At 37.1% G+C, this 22,607-nt stretch overlaps 1 protein-coding gene across 1 annotated transcript in view; it reads right to left on the bottom strand.

Moving 5' to 3' along the window:
• Positions 1–6,121, bottom strand: part of LOC121387700 (innexin unc-9-like) — a 50,236-nt gene extending 44,115 nt beyond the window's left edge. The window contains exon 1 of the mRNA XM_041518893.1: positions 5,986–6,121. Within this exon, the coding sequence (XP_041374827.1) occupies positions 5,986–5,987 (2 nt within the window). The 5' untranslated portion in view covers positions 5,988–6,121. The remainder of the gene's footprint in view (positions 1–5,985) is intronic.
• Between the last annotated feature and the right edge of the window lie 16,486 nt (positions 6,122–22,607).

The raw sequence follows: 22,607 nt of genomic DNA, 5'->3' as shown, positions 1-22,607 counted from the left end.
CAGTGCAAGTGGTTTACACCTACCCATTGAGCCTTGCGGAGCACTCACTCAGGGTTTGGAGTCGGTATCTGGATTAAAAATCCCATGCCTCGACTGGGATCCGAACCCAGTATCTGTATATAATTATACTGCACAACTAAAGACAAGCAACTAATTTTCTCATGATAAAATAAATTCTGTAACCAGACTGTTACAGTTGGCCTGAAATATCCAGTAGAAATTAATAATTTTAATATACGCAAAAACGAATACGATTCAAACTGTATACTTTTAAAATAAATTAAAGAAACTGTCACGGATTTAAGGACATTATTTCTCTAAATAGGATAATAAATAAAAAATACATTAATTGTTGGAAACCAAATCTAGCTATTGCACCACCTTAACTGAACCATGATGGAGTGAAATCCATGTCATCCCTCTCGGCAATTTTAGTTTTTGAATTATGGACCTTTGCCATAATTCAATTATTTTTACAAAATGTCATTAATAAATGGAGTATGGTGTTTATGAAGATGGTTGCATAAAGTACATTTAGGGACAAATCAAATTATTTTTGTTCTGGTCATACTTTGTTAGACCATTAAATAGGTCAGTGGTCTGTGACAATATGCCTTTAAATAGGTCAGTGGTCTGACAATATGCCTTTAAATAAGGTCAGTGGTCTGTGACAATATGCCTTTAAATAAGTCAGTGGTCTGTGACAATATGCCTTTAAATAGGTCAGTGGTCTGTGACAATATGCCTTTAAATAGGTCAGTGGTCTGTGACAATATGCCTTTAAATAAGGCCAGTGGTCTGTGACAATATGCCTTGAAGAAGACTAAAATTATTAATATTCGCGTCTCCTTTGTTGGTCGGTATATATAAAAATCATTAATTGGTAAGCCACGACGTTGCGTATCCCCATGGAAACCAATAGGTATTAAAACTAATTATCCGGAGTCGTGCTGGGCGAACATTGGCAGTTGACACATTCCACTATACATGTTTCATTGTGACTGTATTATGCAAATAATAAGTGTCTGAGAAAATGTCGTGTGATTAAATGTTTTTGTGTTGGTTAATAACCGCTCCCGGGGAAAACGTATCTACATGTAATTATGTAGCTACATTTAAGTTTCGACTGGCTTCAAGCATGGGTAATTTCGGCAGTTCGCTACATGCACGGATAACTTGTGTGCGACGCTAATCTGAAATATTACATTAATGTTACTCAGCAGCCATAAAAATTCGGGCCAGAACGTAGCACAGTGGTAAAGGGCTAGCTCGATGCGCGGTCGGTCTAGGATTGATCCCCGTCGGCGGGCTCAATTGGGCTATTTCTTATTCCAGCCAGTGCACCATGTCTGGTATATCAAAGGCCGTGGTATGTGCTATCCTGTCTGTGAGGTGGTACATGTATATAAAAGATCCCTTACTTAGCAGCCATCAAAAATCGGGACAGGTGGTAAAGAGTTCGTTTATTTAATGCGCGATCGGTCTAGGATCGATTCCCATCGATAAGCCCATTGGGCTATTTCTCATTCCAGCCAGTGCACCACGACTGGTATATCAAAGACCGTGGTATGTGCTATTCTGTCTGTGAAGTGGTACATATAAAAGAGCCCTTACTTAGCAGCCATCAAAAATCGGGACAGGTGGTTCATTTATTTAATGCGCGATCGGTCTAGGATCGATTCCCATCGATAAGCCCATTGGGTTATTTCTCATTCCAGCCAGTGCACCACGACTGCTATATCAAAGGCCGTGGTATGTGCTACCCTGTCTGTGAGATGGTGTATATAAAAGATCCCTTGTTACCAATTGAAAAATGTATCGGGGTTTTCTCTCTAAGCCCCTGCGCGTGCTGTAACTTCACCGTGGTGCAGGGGTGTAACATTCTCTTTGAGAATGGCCAATACAGCACAAAATTGAAGTTTTGAGTAAAAGTCAGTATCTATCTGTGATATTTGTATTTTTGCACAGTTCTTTACACTGTGTTTTTGTTTAAATCTTGAATTTTTATATTGATGTTGATCATCACTTTATTTGTTTGCATTACCATAGTTTGACACCCAATAGCCGATGTATTTTTCGTGCTGGGGTGTCGTTAAACATTCATTCATTCATTCATCCATTCTCTCTAAGATTATACGTCAAAGCTGCATAATGTATGACATCCAATAGCCGATGATTAATAAATCAATGTGTTCTAGTGATGTCGTTAAGCAAAACAAACTTTAATTCTTCTACAACTGACATACCAAAGGCCACGAAAAGTGCTATCTCCTGTGTCATCAAGAACATAAAGGAAAGAAAGAAAGAAAGGAAGAACATAAAAGACCTCTTGCTGCTACAAGGTTGAAACAAATAAATGGGGTTCTTCTCCAATTCAGTTATGAAAAACGACCTTATGTTAGACACTTAAACACTAACAGCTGTGAATAAACCAATGTACTGGGCTGTCGTTAAACAAACATTCCTTTCCTTTAGAAGATTCCTATTATCCACGAAACATAATATAAACAGACAAAACGATAAGAAATGCGGAAAATTCCTTTCACTGAAGAAAGGCGATCACGTTTTGACCCCGAAATGGTTTATCACAGATTCCCACGCTCTCCTTCGCCAATTGTGGAATAAATAAATATACAGCAGAGTTTAGAGATCGGTTCTTAAACATTTCAAAATGTCCGGTGGTCCGAGAACATTAATAAAGTGTTTCGTCTGAAAATAAGCCGATTTATTTGCCGTGAAACCGAATTTGTCACATTTTGTTCGGCGGCAAATGAGATTTAGGGCGCACCAACCCAGGGTGAATAGGACTAAGGGCGGAACAACCCAGGTTCGAAGTGGTTTTAGGGCGAAACGACCTGGAATCATACTGGTATATCGTTCTGGTCTGAAAGGTGGGTGCGTACATGTATATCGGCCTGCTTCCATCTTCTGATTTCCTTTTAACATTCTGTATACCTATATCTCTTATCAATCCCCTGCCTTCCTTCCGCCCTACATTTGCCTCCATTCCGCCCTACATTTGCCTCCATTTATCTCGATCTGTCTCTCTCTCCTCACTTATCTCTCTCTTCATTCATATCTCTGTCTCCCTCCCTTCATTCTTTCTACCTCTGTCTCCCTCCCTCTCCCTCTATATCTTCTCTCTGTCTCTCTCCCCCTTCCCCCCTCTATTTCTGTTTCCCTCCCTCTCACACACCCTGCGTCCCTTTCTCCCTCTGTCTGTTTTTCTCCCTCACCCACTCTCTTCTCTCTCCCCCCTCCCTCCCTCTGTCTTTCTCTTTCTTCCTCCCCTCTCTCTCTCTCTCTCTGTCCTCCCTTTCACTCTCCCTCCCCATATCTCTCTCCTTCCCTCCGCTCCTCTCTCTCTCTCTCTCTCTCCCCCTTTCACTCTCCCTCCCCATATCTCTCTCCTTCCCTCCGCTCCTTCTCTCTCTCTGTCTGTCCTCCCTTTCACTCTCTCTCTCTTTCTCTCTGTCCTCCCTTTCACTCTCCCTCTCCATATCTCTCTCCTTCCCTCCGGTCCTTCTCTCTCTCTCTCTCTCTCTCTCTCTCTCTCTCTCTCTCTCTCTCTCTCTCTCTCTCTCTCTCTCTCTCTCTCTCTCTCTCTCTCCGCTAAAAGTAGGTGTGCCACTGTGGACCTTGTATTCATTCTTATGTAGCTACCAGGATGTTTTTCACGTTTCTTACGTGACTCAAACATCTGATGCAATTTATTGAATTCCGTTGCGGATGGTCACGATTGAATAGAAGCAAGGACCAACCCCCACCCCCACCTCTCCCATCTCCGGCACTGGCTTCTAGACATTAAAGTAGCACTACTAATATATTAAAATGAGTGGCTACAAATCAGAAGGCCACACACACACACACACACACAAACACACACACACACACACACACACACACACACATAATATATAGCAACTGCAGTATAAGTACACTGGAAAATACTAACGTTTTCTAGTTCAGTAGCACAAGTGTAAAACACAGTAAACTGGGAGTTTAAAGGTGCAATCTCGTAAACAAAAAAAATATTATTTAATCAATTAGAAATATATTTCCCACTTTAATAATGATTTTTCGATCTCACACGGTCTCTTTTAAAGTTCATACGTTTGTTTATCAACAGAAATTTCACGATTTTTTGGTGAGTTTTAAAGGCATTTTTAGTGAACATCTTTTTTCCCTTTAAATATTATCTTCAAAGATTTTCCAGCGATAAACAACATAATAACGCGATCTTTAAAAGTACAGATTTTCTGCTTTTCTTGAATCATCTTAAAGAACACATATAAGTTTTCATTTTCCATCACTTTATCGACCAAATTCCACGACTTTCATCACCAGGAAAAATGACATTTGCCATTTCCTTGACGTCACAGGCCTAGAAAAATTACAATTCTGAATTTCATGACTTTCCATCATGTTCATGGCCCGTGTGAACCCTGTTGTTGGTCGTAGCTGCTAATTTACGTCACCAAAAAAAAACCCCACCAAAAAAAACCCACAATTTAAAAAAAAAAAATTCTCATTTCAGATAAAAAGCGGAATTCTATTCCACTTTAAAAATAAATAAATTATTTAACATGGTATTAAAAACAGGGATAAACTAGCGATATTTATTAAAACTAGGTGCTATTATAGTTTTCGTTAACAATATTGGGAATCGATACTTTAATATTATCAGAGTCGGATCTAGGGGTTGGGGCAGGGGCCTGCCTCCTAAAGTTTGCGACAGTTATAATTTTATTATATATTAATTTTCATTTTTTTTTACGATCAACCTCCAAACCTCCCCCAAAGTTCCCTTGACATTCTGTCTCATGTCATTGCTTCACTGCCTAAATGGATTTTCTGGATCCGCCACTGATTATGCATTATAGTTTTATAATTTAAAATCGTTTAATGCACATTGTTTAACGTTAGTTAGACAATTGAGTACTTATAATTATATCATACCACGGCTGGGTAAAGATTTAATAAACTGTTCAGAAACGAAAACGTCCTTTCACCATAATGAGCGGCGAACCATACACTCATACACTCTAGGGGGACGGCGGGGGGTTTTGGATTATGTGTTGGATACAGTGACTTATACATATATTAGAGGCCGAGTTATATTTTTAAGGCTATGCAAATTACATAAGAACACCACTAACAAATTAACAATACAAACAATATTTTAAAATTCTATGATCTAATCACCCCCTCTGCATCGCTCCTGACAAATTACCATAAGGATATTTTGCTTACATAATATTGGTACGCCCATAATTACCATTTAATTATCATGGACAAAATGCTTTACATATTTTATACGAAAATTATGAAGTGTTGATTTGTATGGTGTCAAAGTTTCCACTTATTAGTTAATAAAATCATACTGTTATTATGTTCAAAATATTTTATACGACCATTCCAGGATAATTAAAAATATATTTATGAAGTGCTGATTTACATTAATACATTAAAATTATTAATATACATTAATTTGGTGTTGAACTTTTCAACTTATCCGTGTCTAAAATCATACTGTAATTTTATAAAAATGTCCTTTAATTAATAGGTTTTGTTAAACTGTATTAAATCTACAAACACTGAAACAGTGTTTTACATATTTTATAAATTAAAATTATTAATAAAATATAGATTAATATGGCGTTTAACTTATCGCTTATCATACTGTATTTTTTTCTCAAAATGTTCTTTAATTAATATATTTTATTAAACTGTAATAAATCTACAAATATAACTATGTGGTCAATTTATACTTAATATATATATTAACTACCGTAAAATCTAAATCAGTTGTTTAGGAAGTAGTGTAAAGTGGAACATATTCTAACGCTTGGTCACTTGTCCCGCAAGAAGCTTTATCGACTGGAAACTGTCACACACCTCTCTCTCTCTCTCCGTCTGTCTACTCCGCTAAATAAAGTCCAAACACACTACTGCCTTGCTAACGATTGACAATGATATACTCACATTTTCCGACCCCCTTCTTCTGCGGCAGAGCTGTAAATCCACGCCGAAAATAAAAGAGAAAAAGTCACAAACTTTCACCGAAGTTACACAAACTTCTTGTACCTCGCGACACTACGCTTGTTATGACACAGTGGTCGCCCCGACTTGAAAACGAGGCTGACCTTGTTTACACACACACACACACACGGCGTCTTTCTTTACTGTGTCAAGTAGGTGTTCAATTTAACCAGGAAAGATTTTTGGGGTGTGCTTCCATTACAGTTATCATTCTTATATAAGTTTTATTGTCTTCTTTCTTTCTTTTTTTTTAGTTATAAAGGTTTTTGTGTCGGTCACAAAAGTTTTAAAGCAGGACAATTTTTATTGTCGTCAGTTATAAATTCTTTCTTCGACTGGTCTTTGTTTACTGCGATGTTACAAGATATTTAAGGATTGTGTAAGCGTAATGTGATTTCAAGTGTCACTGAGTCAAATGATGTCACTTTAAGAGCGGATTTCTGCTTGTGAAATTTTAGGATTGGAAATATATTGGGAATGATCAGGTATTTGTTTCGTAATAGTAAAAGAGTAGCCTATGCCGGACAATTACGGGATTGGTTTGTAGTGTCGTAGGGTTTATTATATATATAAGCTACACGGAGCGGATTCTAGCTTATACCTGTCATGAACAGAACTCTGGCGAAGTCAGAGATTGTGCCCGCGACAGGCGTGCTTGAACAGTTCTCTGATAAGAAAGAAATGTTTTATTTAACGACTCACTCAACACATTTTATTTACGGTTATATGGCGTCAGACATATGGTTAAGGACCACAGATTTTGAGAGCAAACCCGCTGTCGCCACTACATGGGCTACTCTTTCCGATTAGCAGAAAGGGATTTTTTATTTGCGCTTCCCACAGGCAGGATAGCACAAACCATGGCCTTTGTTGAACCAGTTATGGATCACTGGTCGGTGCAAGTGGTTTACACCTACCAAATGAGCCTTGCGGAGCACTCACTCAGGGTTTGGAGTCGGTATCTAGATTAAAAATCCCATGCCTCGACTGGGATCCGAACCTATTACCTATGAGCCTGTAGACCGATGGCCTAACCACGACACCACCGAGGCCGGTATTTCTCGCCGGTAGCATGCCAAATATTACCCAGACCCATAATCTAGCTTAGTCGGTAGAGAGCATTCCTGAGATGTGTTTGGTCGTAGGATCAAATCCTCTCGGTGGACCCATTCTCTGATTGAGTGTTCTACCTGACCTATCCACAGGTGATCGGTAATCGATAATCAGATGATAAAAATAAAAATTCTAAAATTAATAATAAAATATTTATCATCCGGTAATCGAGAAATTGAGGCTTCAATCATTGCTCCACGACTAGCATAGCAAAGTACATGGTATGTGCTGTCCTGTCTGTGAGAAAGTGATTTTTCTGTTACACTACTAATGGGTTTCCTCTGAAGACAGTGTCCGAATGTTTGACATCCAATAGCCGAAGATTAATCAATCGATGTGCTCTAGTGGTGGTGTCGTTAAACAACACATTTTAACTTTTAGACAGTTTAAAGAGTGAAATGATTTGGGGCCGATCTCGTTGGTATTTACCGGCCTCGGTGGCGTCGTGGTTAGGCCATCGGTCTACAGGCTGGTAGGTACTGAGTTCGGATCCCAGTCGAGGCATGGGATTTTTAATCTAGATACCGACTCCAAACTCTGGGTGAGTGCTTCGCAAGGCTCAATGGGTAGGTGTAAACCACTTGCACCGACCAGTGATCCATAACTGGTTCAACAAAGGCCATGGTTTGTGCTATCCTGCCTGTGGGAAGTGCAAATAAAAGATCCCTTGCTGCTAATCGGAAAGAGTAGCCCATGTAGTGGCGACAGCGGGTTTCCTCTCAAAATCTGTGTGGTCCTTAACCATATATCTGACTCCATATAACCGTAAATAAAATGTGTTGAGTGCGTCGTTAAATAAACCATTTCTTTCCTTCGTTGGTAAAGCAGTTAGGTACTGGGTTCGCATTCCAGTACCGGCTCCTACGCAGAATGAGTCTTACCGGCTCACTGGGAGTGTAAAAGAAAGTTTGTTTTGTTTAACGACACCACTAGAGCACATTGATATATTAATCGTCGGCTATTGGATGTCAAACTTTTGGTAATTTTGACATTTTATAGTCTTAGAGAGGAAACCCACTATGTTTTGCATTAGTAGCAAGGGCTCATTTATATGCACCATCCCACAGACAGGATAGCACATACCACGACCTTTGGTATACTAGTCGTGTTGCACTGGCTAGAGTAAGAAATAGCCCAAAATGGGCCCACCGACGGGGATCGATCCCAGACCGACCGAGGTCTCCTGAGATGCTTGGACCATCAAAACAAAACAAAACAAAACAAAACAAAACAAAACAAAACAAAACAAAACAAAACAAAAAACAAAACAAACAAAAAAACAACAACACCCCCGAACTCCCCCCCAAAAAAAAAAAAAAAAAAAAAAGTAAATAAAAAAAAAAACCCCCCCCCCCCCCCCCCCCCACCACCACCACCAACAACAACAACCCAACAACATACAAAAACAAACAAACAACAACCCCAAAATCCCACATACTTTTAAAGGGACATTCCTGAGTTTGCTCCATTGTAAGATGTTTCCGACTAATAAAATATTTCTACGATTAAACTTACATATTAAATATATTTTCTTGTTTAGAATATGTCTTTATATTAAATGTGTTTCTGATCGTCTTAATATTTGTAAGAAGCCCAAACTGGATTTTGTCTTAAATAATTTCGTACGTACGAAAAAACTATATTTTAGGTAATAAAAAGAAATTTAACGTAATACAAAGATTAGAACGATCAGAAACGCATTTATTATACAGCCACTAATATTTTATGCAGAAAAAATATATTTGATATATAATTACAATCGTTAAAAAGTCTCTGTTAGTCGATAAGATCTTAAAAATTGCAGCAAACTCAGGAATGTCCCTTTAACTATTAATTAGATAACTGTAAGGGTGGAGTGGTTTGAACCGGGTTTCACGAAATAAAGATACAAATCTGACTTGTGCCCCTCCCCCCTCCACACACTGCAGATTGTGACCCCCTCCACACACACACACACACACACACACACTACAGATTGTTGACTCCAACTTCGAATGTCGTCCCACGGGCCTAAAATCCCTGTTTTAGACAGTCCAGATAGTCGAAATGTGTGTCCAGGACAGCGTGCTTGAACCTCATCTGGATATAATAACGAATAATCATGTGATATTAAAACAACAACACGGAAATAGTGATATGGTAACAATAGCCCATCTCCCCCCCCCCCCCTCGACAATTCCGCAGCCATCATGTTTGATATCTTAGTGTACAATAGACCGACTGAAAATATAGTTTGTTTGTTTTGTTTAACGACACCACTAGAGCACATTGATTTTTTTAATCATCAGCTATTGGATGTCAAACATGGCCATTTTGACAGTCATGAAGAGGAAACCCGCTATATTGTTTGCATTAGTAGCAAGGGATCTGTTATATGCACCATCCCACAGACAGGATAGCACATACCACAGCCTTTGATATACCAGTTGTGGTGCACTGGCTGGAACGGGAAATAACCCAATACTAGTAAATATTCAAATTCTTTATTGTAATTCCATCTTATGTGCGAAATGCACACAAATGCACATACATGGACGCACGCTTGCGCATATACACATATTTACATACATAAGCATGCACACACATACACAAACACACACTCGTATTAAAGCAAAAATCAATTCACCATAATTATTATACAGCCATACCCCCCTCCCCCCTAAAAAAAAAAAAAAAAAAAAAAGAAAAAAAAAAGAAAAAAAAAAAAGACAACAACAACAACAACAACAACAAAAAACTAAAAAAGAATAACCAATAAAAGTAATAAATAAATAAATAAATATTTTTTTTTTTTTTTTTTTTTTAACTCAAACAAAAAACACATATTCACAAGCCAAAGGGTAAATCAATAAGATAAGTATAGTTCGCATGGCTGTTTAGAAACTATTATCTACCTTGCTGTTTTAAACGTACGCGAGGTCTAATGTCTAATTTATCAAGACTGCTGTCATCATTTCACGCTTACACGTGAACTGACTGATCGAGAATAGTTTGTATTCTAAGTACAAATCACTGCGATAAGACCTTTGGACTGATAGCTATAAGGAAGTTACACGTTGGAGACTAACTAACATGGAATGCAGTGCTTATTTGTTAACCGTTAGATTCAGTAGCGTGACCCCCCCCCCCCCCCCCCCCACACACACACACACACCCTGCTCCAACTTCAAGCGAATTAATTTTTTTTTTTTTAATTTAATTTAATTTTAATTTAATTTAATTATTATATTTTTTTTAAATATATTTTTCAGGGTAACATAGCTCGACCTCCCTCCCCCCTCCCCCCTCCCCTAGAAACTTCGCTTGCACAGACACCACACACGCGCCTGCGATTTATGCTGGTAGGTACTGTGTTGATATCGCTGTACCGGGTCTCATCCACGATGGACCGGCCTCGGTGGCGTCGTGGCAGGCCATCGGTCTACAGGCTGGTAGGTACTGGGTTCGGATCCCAGTCGAGGCATGGGATTTTTAATCCAGATACCGACTCCAAACCCTGAGTGAGTGCTCCGCAAGGCTCAGTGGGTAGGTGTAAACCACTTGCACCGACCAGTGATCCATAACTGGTTCAACAAAGGCCATGGTTTGTGCTATCCTGCCTGTGGGAAGCGCAAATAAAAGATCCCTTGCTGCCAATTGGAAGAGTAGCCCATGTAATGGCGACAGCGGGTTTCCTCTCAAAATCTGTGTGGTCCTTAACCATATGTCTGACGCCATATAACCGTAAATAAAATGTGTTGAGTACGTCATTAAATAAAACATTTCTTTCATCCACGATGGAAAGAAAAATAATATTTGCTTACCGACACCTCAACACATTTTAAATTACGGCTATCTAAAAAATATATGGTTATTTCGACGTTTGGGAGAGAGAGAGAGAGAGAGAGAGAGAGAGAGAGAGAGAGAGAGAGAGAGAGAGAGAGAGAGAGAGAGAGAGAGAGAGAGAGAGAGAGAGAGAAGGAGAGAGAGAGAGAGAGAGAGAGAGAGAGAGAGAGAGAGAGAGAGAGAGAGAGAGAGGAGAGGAGAGAGAGGGAGAGAGGGAGAGGGAGGGAGGGAGGGAGAGAGAGAGAGAGAGAGAGAGAGGGAGGGAGTATGTGTGGTGTATATATTATGTGTGTGTGTTAATGTGCACGTGCACACGCGGTATTATTGATGTTTTTGGTACGCGGTATGTCTTTGTGTTTGTTATGTGTTTTAGTCAGGTGCTAGGATCAAAATATTTAATTAGCGTCTGTCTATAATCATTCGAATTAAGCGTTCCATTTACCAAAACTGTTTGATACCTAATTACAAGGGAGGATCCACTGTTGTTTCTTAGTTACGGGTACAATTCAGCAAAGGTCCCTCATCAGTTTTCGGTAAAAACAAAAAAGATTTTCGATAAATTCATTATAAATACACTGGATTTGAATTGAGACAAATGCTAAGAAAGTAGCGCACACCTCCCCACCCACCCCTAGAGACAGATCCACTTTAGACCAGGGAACCCATACCACTGAATATACCCAAGTACCTCTTTTTCTATTAAAAAACAAATCATTGACTTGCCCTTTTCATGAGTTGGTCCATGTTCCCTTATTATCTTAGCCACCCCTCCCCCAAATATTTGATGGACCCGCCACTGCCCCTGACATACACACAGATCTGCTTCTACAATAGCTGCTAATTAGCAATGTACTAGATCTCGATAAACTAATCCATTTGATTGACATAATCTTGTATGTATTCAATTCGTTCAAGGGACGTAACTCTATAACCTCTCGTGTATATAAAAATAGTCGAGTTACCAGACTTGTTCTACTGGCCTCGGTTGTGTCGAGCTAAAGCCATCGGACATAAGACTAGTTGGTACAGTATTCGAGCTTATATCCAAGTAAGGTTCAAACACGTTGTCCTGGGCACACACATCAGCTATCTGGGCTGTCTGTCCAGGGCAGTGGGTTAGTTGTTAGTTGGTTAGTGGTTAGTGAGAAAGAAGAGGGTGTAGTGGCCTTACACCTACCCATCGAGCCCTTAGGAACTCGCTCTGGGTTAGAGCCGGTATCGGGCTGCGAACCCATGTACCTACCAGCCTGTAGTCCGATGGCTTAACCACTGTGTCACCGAGGCCGGTTAAACCTCTCTTCTACTGGCCTGTATACGAATATATATATATTGGGGTTTATCTTTTGATGACTACCGGTCTCGGTGTCGTGGTTAAGTCATTGGAGAGATATAGCTGATAACATTATGTCTGTGCGTCATGTCATTGAGTTTGTAGATTTAGTTAACATGGAAAGTTATTTTTTAAATTATAATTGATCAAGAGAAAACTTTCGATAGGGTATCGCATAGTTTTATAGTTGAACTTTTGCGTGCATTTAATTTTGGTAATAAATTTATATCGTAGATAAAGTTACTTTGTAATGGTATTAAAAGTAGTGTCTTTTAACACCCTTCTGGGCGGAACGTATCCCAGTGGTAAAGCGCTCGCTTGATGTGCGGTTGGTTTGGGATTGATCCCCGTCGGTGGGCCCATTGGGCTATATCTCGTTCTAGCCAGTGCACCACGACTGGTATATCAAAGACCGTGGTATGTGCTATTCTATCTGTGGGATTGTGCATACAAAAGAACCCTTGCTGCTAATCGAAAAGAGTATCCCATGAAGTGGCGACAGCGGGTTTAATCTTTCAATATCTCTGTGGTCCTTTAACTATATGTCCGACGCCGTAAATAAACTGTGTTGAGTGCGTCGTTCAGTAAAACATTTCCTTCCTTAACTCCTTTCTTTTGAGTTACTAGAGGTGTTAGGCAAGGATCCTCAATTTCCATAATGCTTTATGTAATTGTTGCTGAACCTTTAACTAATTTAATTAAAGGGACTGTCCTGAGTTTGCAGCCATTGTAAGATGTTTGCAATAACAGAGCCTTGTTGGAGACTACTATTTTACATTAAATACATTTTCTTGTTTACAATACCAGTGTCTGTATCTCAAATTATTCCAAAAGATGGGATTTAACTGTAAACATTAATAAAACAAAGATAGTTGTTTTTAGAAACGGAGGCAAAGGAAGGGAAAACGAAAAATGGTCTTATAACGGTAGTTCTTTAGAAGTTGTTAATGAATTTATATATCTTGGCCTATTATTCTTTTATAACGGAAAATTCAGTCGCTGCCAAAAAAGACTCGCAGAACAAGGACGCAAAGCTCTATTTTCAATTCGCAATGTATGTAGTAAAAATTACTTTAATATTGAAACCATGTTATCAGTGTTCGATACTTATGTGAATAGTATACTTAGTTATGGGTCTGAAGTATGGGGTTTCCATTCCGCACAGGACGTCGAAAAGATTCATATACAATTCTGTAAGAAGCTTCTGGGTGTACGGAATGGAACTTGTACTGAATTTGTTTACAGTGAATTAGGTCGATTTCCTTTACAAATAATAAGAAAACTGCGAATCTTCAAGTATTGGATAAAGCTACGTAATACTAGTAATTGTATTTTAAAAGCTGTATATGATGAAATGTATGAGAATGAAGATAATTGGTTAACGAATGTTAGAAGGGAACTTAATATGTTGGGTCTTAACTATATATGGAATCTAACCTATGTTGAGGACCATTATTTTAATGTAATTAAGGAAAGATTATGCGATAGTTTTAAACAACATTGTTTTAGTAAATTAATTACCACGCCTAAGGGCATTCTGTATCGAAATTTGATAAACGAGTTTAAATTACAAATTTACCTTACTAAGCCATTAGAAGGAAAATATTTAAAAGAAATAGCAAAAATGAGATTATGTGCACATAAATTAAATATCGAATCTGGTAGATACAGGAACATTAACAGAGAGGAAAGAGTATGTGCACTTTGCAACAGTAATGAGATAGAAGATGAGTTTCATTTTATATTGCAATGTCCACAATATTACGACCTAAGAAAAAAGTATATAAAAAGTTATTACTATATGCGACCCAGCGTTTTTAAACTTTCACAACTTTTAACCACTGGAAATAATAAAGACCTAAACTATCTTGGGAAATACCTAATAACGGCAAATATAATAAGGAATTCTTTAATTAATTAATAGAATAAAAAAATAGTGTAATTTTATAGTAATTTAATGAATAGTGAAATATAATTATTGTTATTTATAAGTATGTATTGATCATATAAATATTTTAATTCGATGTTACTTAATTATCTTATTGATTAATTAAGTAATTGAATGATTAATTATATTATTTATTATTATCCACCATTGTTTGTACATATTGTATATAGATGTATTTATATTTATGTTATTATTAATGCTGATAAGATGTAAATCTTAAGGCAATAAAGAACTTGAACTTGAACTTGTATGTCGAATGTGTTTGCGGTTGTATACTAATGTTGGTAGCACTCAGGGTTTACTTTAATGCATGATATATATCCTTTTTTTGTACGTACGAAATTATTGGGAGGTAAAATCCAGTTTGGACTACTACATGCATTAGGACAACAACAAACACCTTGTAAATACAGACACTGATAGTTTAAATAAGGAAATGTATTTAGTTTGTATGTTACGTCATCGAAAAGGCTCTATTGGTCGGAAACATTTTACAATGGTTGTAAACTCAGGACTGTACTTTAAGAATCAACATGATATTAATGCGATAAAATAACTAATGCATTTAATTATTTATTTTTTCAATGTTTAAATTGGAAATCTAAAATAGAAAAATTAAATACCTTGATAAATATGTGGAAACAAAGAAAATTTAATTAAATGGAAAAGCCACAGTTTGGAAAGAAAGAAAGAAATGTTTTATTTAACGACGCTCTCAACACATTTTATTTACGGTTATATGGCGTCAGACATATGGTTAAGGACCACCCAGATTTTGAGAGGAAACCCGCTGTCGCCACATAGGCTACTCTTTTACGACAGGCAGCAAGGGATCTTTTATTTGCGCTTCCCACAGGCAGGATAGCACAAACCATGGCCTTTGTTGAACCAGTTATGGGTCACTGGTCGGTGCAAGTGGTTTACACCTACCCATTGAGCCTTGCGGAGCACTCACTCAGGGTTTGGTGTCGGTATCTGGATTAAAAACTCGACTGGGATCGGAACCCAGTACCTACCAGCCCGATGGCTAACCACGACGCCACCGAGGCCGGTCCACAGTTTGGAATACTTTATTAATTTTTAGTACAATTGATGTTTCGAAATGGGTAGAACAAGAAATTCAAAGATAAATGTTGGAGGATTAACTATTAAAGATTTTTCTTTTAAAAAGATATCTTTTTGCATTAAAATATTAAAAAATATTTTTTATAAAGAATTCAAAACTGTTTAGAAATATACATACAATGTCTGAATTTCTGGGTAAATATTTGAATATGAATTTATCTTATAATATATTTAATATTGTTTATAATAAAATTGCTTTGGATGATATTAACCCTTTCCATGCTGAAGTCCTGCTACCATGATATTGTCTCAAAATCGTGAACGTTTTTACCACGTTAGATTTAGATCAAATATGGTCTCAACCACTTTTCGAGGGCGGGACGTAGTTCAGTGGTACAGCGCTCGCCTGATGCGTGTGTCTCTGTCTCTCTCTGTCTTTTCTCTCTCTCTCTCTCTCTCTCTCTCTCTCTCTCTCTCTCTCTCTCTCTCTCTCTCTCTCTCTATCTCTCTCTCTCTCTCTCTCTCTCTCCTGATATTTCTGTAAAAGATATTTCTTCTGCATATAATATATCTTTTATATCTTTTATTTCATGTTAAATGTGTTTTAATGTAATATTTATATATTTTATGTGTCGATTATTAATATTTTATAGGCTCTCGTAACTCGACATGGAGTGGCTCAGAGCTACTTTAGATTGTATTGTGTTTATTGATTTTTTATGTTTTAAATGAGGTGAGACTTTAGTAAACAATTTGTCTGTCTGTCTGTCTGTCTGTGTCTGTCTGTCTGTATTGTTGTAAACCATGATGCAAATTCATTCAAGTTTTTAAATTTGTTTTTAAAATAATGGCGATACTATTAATGAAAGTTAATTCAGTGTGTAATTAACATATTCCATATTAATTTCACGACATTTTAAAGCGCCTTCTTGTTTAGAAAAATGGCATGATATCGGTTTTAATATATTTTTGAAGTCTGTTTGGAAATCTATACCTTATATTGATAAAACACATGAATGTAATGATTTAGATTTTACGATTGCACATAACGTTATTTTTACATATTGTAAATTATTGAAATATGACAACGTTTTATCAAGTTTATGTCCTGTGTATTTGAAAGAAGACGAAGATATGTGTCATTTATTTTTGTATTGTGGTGAACTATATCATTGAATTTTTCTTTTTCATGAAATGTGTATCTATTTGTTTAAGAAAACTGGGGTTTTGTTTCTTGAGAACAGCTTAAAAAAAGCTATTACTATTTGATTGTTCTGTTAAAATACAGTGCTGTTATGTGGAATTCTTGAATGCGTTGCTGTCTATATATGGAGTATCTGTTTACAAGAGATGTATAATAGCTGAAGCAAAGTATTCAAACATCAATACTGTTTTGTTCTTTAAACATTATATACGGCAGGACTTTACAGTTCTCTCTGACCATTATCGCTCTCAGAATAAAGGTTCTACTTGTATAAATAAATATGTTATAAACGTTTGTCCTGGATATCAAAAATGATTTAATGGTCTTTAAATAGTCTCTTGAAGACAGATATTATTATATATTTTCCTTCTGTGTTTTTAATTTTATATATAATACATATATTGTTGTGGCCGCGTCCCAAGGATATTAACAAAGTCCAGAGAATACAAATAACATCCACAGATGACAAAGACGAAGTGTTCCAGTTTTCAGAATTATAAATTTATTTAAAGGTGATGAGTAAATAGAAATAAAGTTAATGTTCACAGGTAAGTTTCCAACATATAGATAGATCTCTTCCTTTCAGCTCTAGTTATATCAAACCAGTGAGATTGCATCTCCAATAAATGTAAACAGCTTGCAGTTGCTTATAAATATTGCTTCCATAAAACAAGTTAATTAAATAAAGATGGTAAAGTTAATAAAATTTGACTTTAAAAATATAAGTAAAAGTTATTCCAGTGTCAATTCAAATGTATGCAATGTAATAAAGTTGAAAAGTTGGACAAGGGGACATGTCTTTAATGTTTGTTTGTCAGACCGCGAACAAGTGAGAGAACAACCGTTGACGTCCATTGACGTCAGCCTTTTATACTTTTTCTTAGTACCACGTGACGTCATAACAGCCAATCAGAAATTACGTCACGCTAGGAAGAGATCTACCTTTACAAAATAAATATAATTTCATTTAATAATTACGTTATGCACACAATTGCTCAATAAATAAAGTAATTGCTTTTTGGTCCAGCTTCCGTTTGCAGTTTACAGTTTGTAAATGCACACTCTAAATCCTAAGAAACTTCAACTTTTGTAAATACGTCAGTTTAGCCCATAGCAAAAGCATTACCAACTTGAAATAATTAATTCTGCGAATTTCTAAAGTGCATAAAGATAAAACTAACATTTCTTAATTGCTTTTTTAGTCTAAAATTTGCGTAAAACAATTTTACAGAAAAAGCCTTTAGAATATTTATAAAAACGGCATTATTAACTAGGCACAAAGACACGCTAAAGCGCATTGCAAATACATTGGGAATTCGGGTTAATAATACAAACAAATTCTAATGTGCATAAACACGGAACTATCATTACACAATTGCTTTTTTGGTCTAATTTTAATATAAAATAATTTTAATGAAAAAGCCTTTGGGATTATTGTGAAAACGACATTATTCACTAGGCACAAAGACACGCTAAAGTGCATTGCAAATACATTGGGAATTCGGGTTAATAATACAAACAAATTCTAATGTGCATAAACATGAGACTATCACTACACAATTGCTTTTTTGGTCTAATTTCAATATAAAATAGTTTTAATGAAAAAGCCTTTGGGAATATTATAAAAAAACAGCATGTTTATACTGTTGTTTACAAACACTGTGTACCGATATATTGGACCTTAGCAACCAGTATGTGTAAACAGGTTCTCAGCGTACAAGGATATAGTTCCTAAAAGCACTAATATTACAGTAATCAGTTTTACAGTTATTACCTCACTTAATTAATAAAATGATTTGCCATAATGTACAAACAATATTAGGATACGTTTAACTAAGAAAATAGCTAATCGATCGTACAAGTTTTGGAGGGAAATAAACTTTACTGAAGGGCAAGGTCAATCCCGGCAGCCATGTCAAAACAGTCGATCAAACGGAAATTTATCCCAGGTTTATTTATGAGCCCATGGGATGTTTTCAGTGTGTAAGCACACACACTTTGTAGTTATGGAAATATTTACATCAATAATATTAATGTCAACGTTGTGTCATAGTTTTTATATGCACAGGAATTTGGGAATTAAATAAAGTCGAAGACCGCAAGACCAAAACACGGACGTCAAACATTAAATTAACACATTTAGCGATCGTAATATACTAATATCCCATAAATAAATTACGGCAACTATTTACAAACATAATTTCTTACACTATAAACATATTATTATGAAATACAACTAAATGTAGCTCGCATTGTGCATCCAAACGATCACTAATAACAATAGTTGCGCAATTTCGTTTTTGCCTATAGTGCGCGACACGACAAACGGCACTACTAAGAATTTCATTAAACAATAACTATAATAAATGGCATAGTTCCAGACATTACAGAATACAAGCAAATATGCAAATAATTACTACTAAATGTAAAAATAAATATTGTGTTTTGTTCAATATTAAAATTACTTGAGAAAGGTCCACGTCACAGCAGTTACGAAAATTGTTGGGACAGCCATGACAATATATATATATATATACATATATATATATATATATGTATATGTGTGTCTGTGTGTGTGTGTGTGTCTGTGTGTGTGCGCGCGTGTGCGTGTGTGTGTGCGTGTGCGTGTGTGTGTGTGTATAGGTTATTGCCAGAGTGTTTTTCGATAACGTCAATATCATATATTAGGAATACAAATTGTATTATGCGAGCTTCTGGCATATATGATACTGACGATACCGAAACACACGAGAGTAATAATCTTTTTATCATGTAATCTCAAGCTTAATTCAATATACATGTGTATGTTTGTAATTCCAGTCCGCCATTACTAGATATTCAAATAACGTAAGAATATGTGGCGCGGGTTTCTTTTTAATGGAAATGACGTCAAACTCGAATGATGTCATTTTGGATGTCCTAACATCAAAACAAATGTGTGTGTGTGTGTGTATGTGTGTGTGTGTGTGTGTGTATGTGTGTGTGTGTATGTGTATGTATGTGTGTGTGTGTATATATGTGTGTGTGTATATGTGTGTGTATGTATATGTGTGTGTATGTGTGTGTGTGTGTGTGTGTGTGTGTGTGTACATACATACATACATACATACATACAATGTATGTCTCATGTTGATATTCTGAATAAAAATATTTAAACAATCATCGGACATAAAGCTGGTAGGTAGTGGGTTCGCAGCCCGGTACCGGCTCCCATCCAGAGCGAGTTTTAACGACTCAGTGGGTAGATGTAAGACGTCTACACTGTCTTGTCTCTCACTAACCACTGTTCTGGACCAGATAGCTGGCGTGTGTGTACCTAGGACAGCGTGAATGAACCTTAATTGGATATAAGCACGAACATAAGTTGAAATGAATGAATGAAACTAAAGTCCGTTTGCATCAATAGGGAACCGGTGAATTGGAACATAACTCTATAAGAAATAATGTTAAAGCTTATATTAAACATATTAAAACCATACCAACTCAAATAACATTAAAAATATAAATGTAAAATGAAACATTTCTTGACAAATTACTATCAAAATATATATTAAATCTCATTTTTAATACAGGGATGAAGTTAAACTGCTAGAACAGCCAGGCAACCGACAATGCAGTACAAAGAGACTAAAGGTAGACCTGCACGTGCGTTACCTTGACTGTTCCATCAATTGTCTTCATACCTGTATATAAAAAAAGATTTAACCTATATGATTTGATGGTAAATTGTAACAAAAATGTTTGTATTTGAACTTCAATTTTTTTTTTTTGACATGGTGTGGGTTTACAACTTAATAATCGGTTTTGATATGAATTTAATTTTATTCATTATATAGTTATATGCCACTTCATCGGTTCCCAAACAGACTTTACAGTACATTAATTCTTAAAAGAGCCTGTGTATGTTTTCCCAGCGTGTAAACGAAAGAAATGATTTATTTAACGACGCACGCAACACATTGTATTTACGGTTATATGGCGTCAGACATATGGTTGAGGACCACACAGATATTGAGAGAGAAAACCCGCTGTCGCCACTTCATGGGCTACTCATTTCGATTAGCAGCAAGGGATCTTTTATATGCGCCATCCCACAGACAGGGTAGTACATACCACGACCTTTGATATGCCAGTCGTTGGTGCACTGGCTGAAACGAGAAATAGCCGAATGGGCCCACTGACGGGGATCGATCCCAAACCGACCGCGCATCAAGCGAACGCTTTACCACTGGGCTACGTCCTGCCCAATACTAAAACTGCTTTAAGCAATATATCAACACACTCATGGATAACACCAATACAAGAAAGAAAAGTTTTATTTAAGGACGCACTCAACACATTTTATTTACGGTTATATGGCGTCAGACATATGGTTAAGGACCACACAGATTTTGAGAGGAAACCCGCTGTCGGTACTTCATGGGCTACTCTTTCCGATTAGCAGCAAGGTATCTTTTATTTGCGCTTCCCACAGGCAGGATAGCACAAACCATGGCCTTTGTTGAACCAGTTATGGATCACTGGTCAGTGCAAGTGGTTTACACCTACCCATTGAGCCTTGCGGAGCACTCACTCAGGGTTTGGAGTCGGTATCTGGATTAAAAATCCCATGCCTTGACTGGGAACCGAACCCATTACCTACCAGCCTGTAGACCGAACGCCTAACCACGACGCCACCGAGGCCGGTACACCAATACAAAATGTGTTACCTCACATTGAATCTGCCTGCACGCTGCACTGGTTTCTACTTCTTGTACATACTGCATAACAACTGTGTAACAAATAATAGTGTATTTAATTATTATTGGCAATGAATAATATTGTTTGCACTAATAAGCAATGCTACAACAATCAGAACCCCAACTGCGTTTAGGTCTCACTACACAGATCACTTCCGGGTGAGAGTTCATTGATGACGGTCCACTATAGTTCCTAATTGTGACACAAGTTATGGTTCACATATTCACTTCTAGGAAATGGTGAAAAATTAAAATAATATGTATTTGTAATGGTAAGCCTTCTGGCTGTATTTTGTCCATGTTATTTTGTAATATTGTGCATTGACCTTTTGGGATATGGGTGTATAGCGTAAGAGACAGCCGGAGTGAATCGGTTAATGAACCACTTGTTCGGATCCGCATTACAGCCAGATGCGGTCAAATAGCAAAAATCTGAGACGGGAATGTTCTCAATTTTGGAGTGAAAATAAATGCTTATATAATGTTTGTTCGCAATGGTGTATGTTGTTAGTGTCATCAAGAACCCGTTCTATTGGCAATCTTCATTTGAAGTTGGGCAATTTAACATAGGTTTCCGTGGCTGATGACATCTGTGTAGTGAGGCCTTACTCCGTAAATGTATAGAACTTTCTTGTAACCTTCAGAAAGGCGAGCGGTCACGGATCCTCACTAGACTGGGTTTTCTTGCACCTAATGTTAAATGAATGTGATATGATAGACGGCGATGGTACCAGTCAAATTTCCCGCAAGCGGTCTTCCTCCTGAACACGCCATAAGTATTATTTTAGAATAAAATTATCGTAAAAGTGTTTCGTAAACAACGTTAAGACACCAGTAATATGAATCAACAAATTAATGTCCACTCCGAGGTATTCCTGTTGTGACGTCATCAGTGTTGAATTGGTAAAGTTCGGAGTGGAAATCCCGTTAACAATTTTCAGTAAAACATACCAACCAAATTGTCCACTCCGTATTAATATCGCATTGGCGATCGTAGCAGTTGAAATCGGCAAAGTTGGAAGTAGAAATCACGTTAACAATTTTCAGTAAAACAAATCAACCAAATCTTCCACTCCGTAGTAATTCCATAGTGACTTCAGCAGTATTGAATAGGTAAAGTTTGGAATGGAAATCGCGTTAACAACTTTCAGTAAAACAAATGAACAAAAAGTAATGTCCACACCATTGTAATACCACAGGAAAATATAAAAGGTAATGTGGGGGAAAAGAAGTGTGTGTGTGTGTGTGTGTGTGTGTGTGTGTGTGTGTGTGTGTGTGTGTGTGTGTGTGTGTGTGTGTGTGTGTTGGGTGACCTTTAACACGTCAACACTGCTAAATCGG

Source organism: Gigantopelta aegis, chromosome 13 (assembly GCF_016097555.1).
Source record: "Gigantopelta aegis isolate Gae_Host chromosome 13, Gae_host_genome, whole genome shotgun sequence".
In the NCBI taxonomy this organism is placed as follows: domain Eukaryota; kingdom Metazoa; phylum Mollusca; class Gastropoda; order Neomphalida; family Peltospiridae; genus Gigantopelta; species Gigantopelta aegis.
Note: the sequence above shows the minus strand (reverse complement) of the source record. Positions and strands in the feature narration are given on the sequence as shown.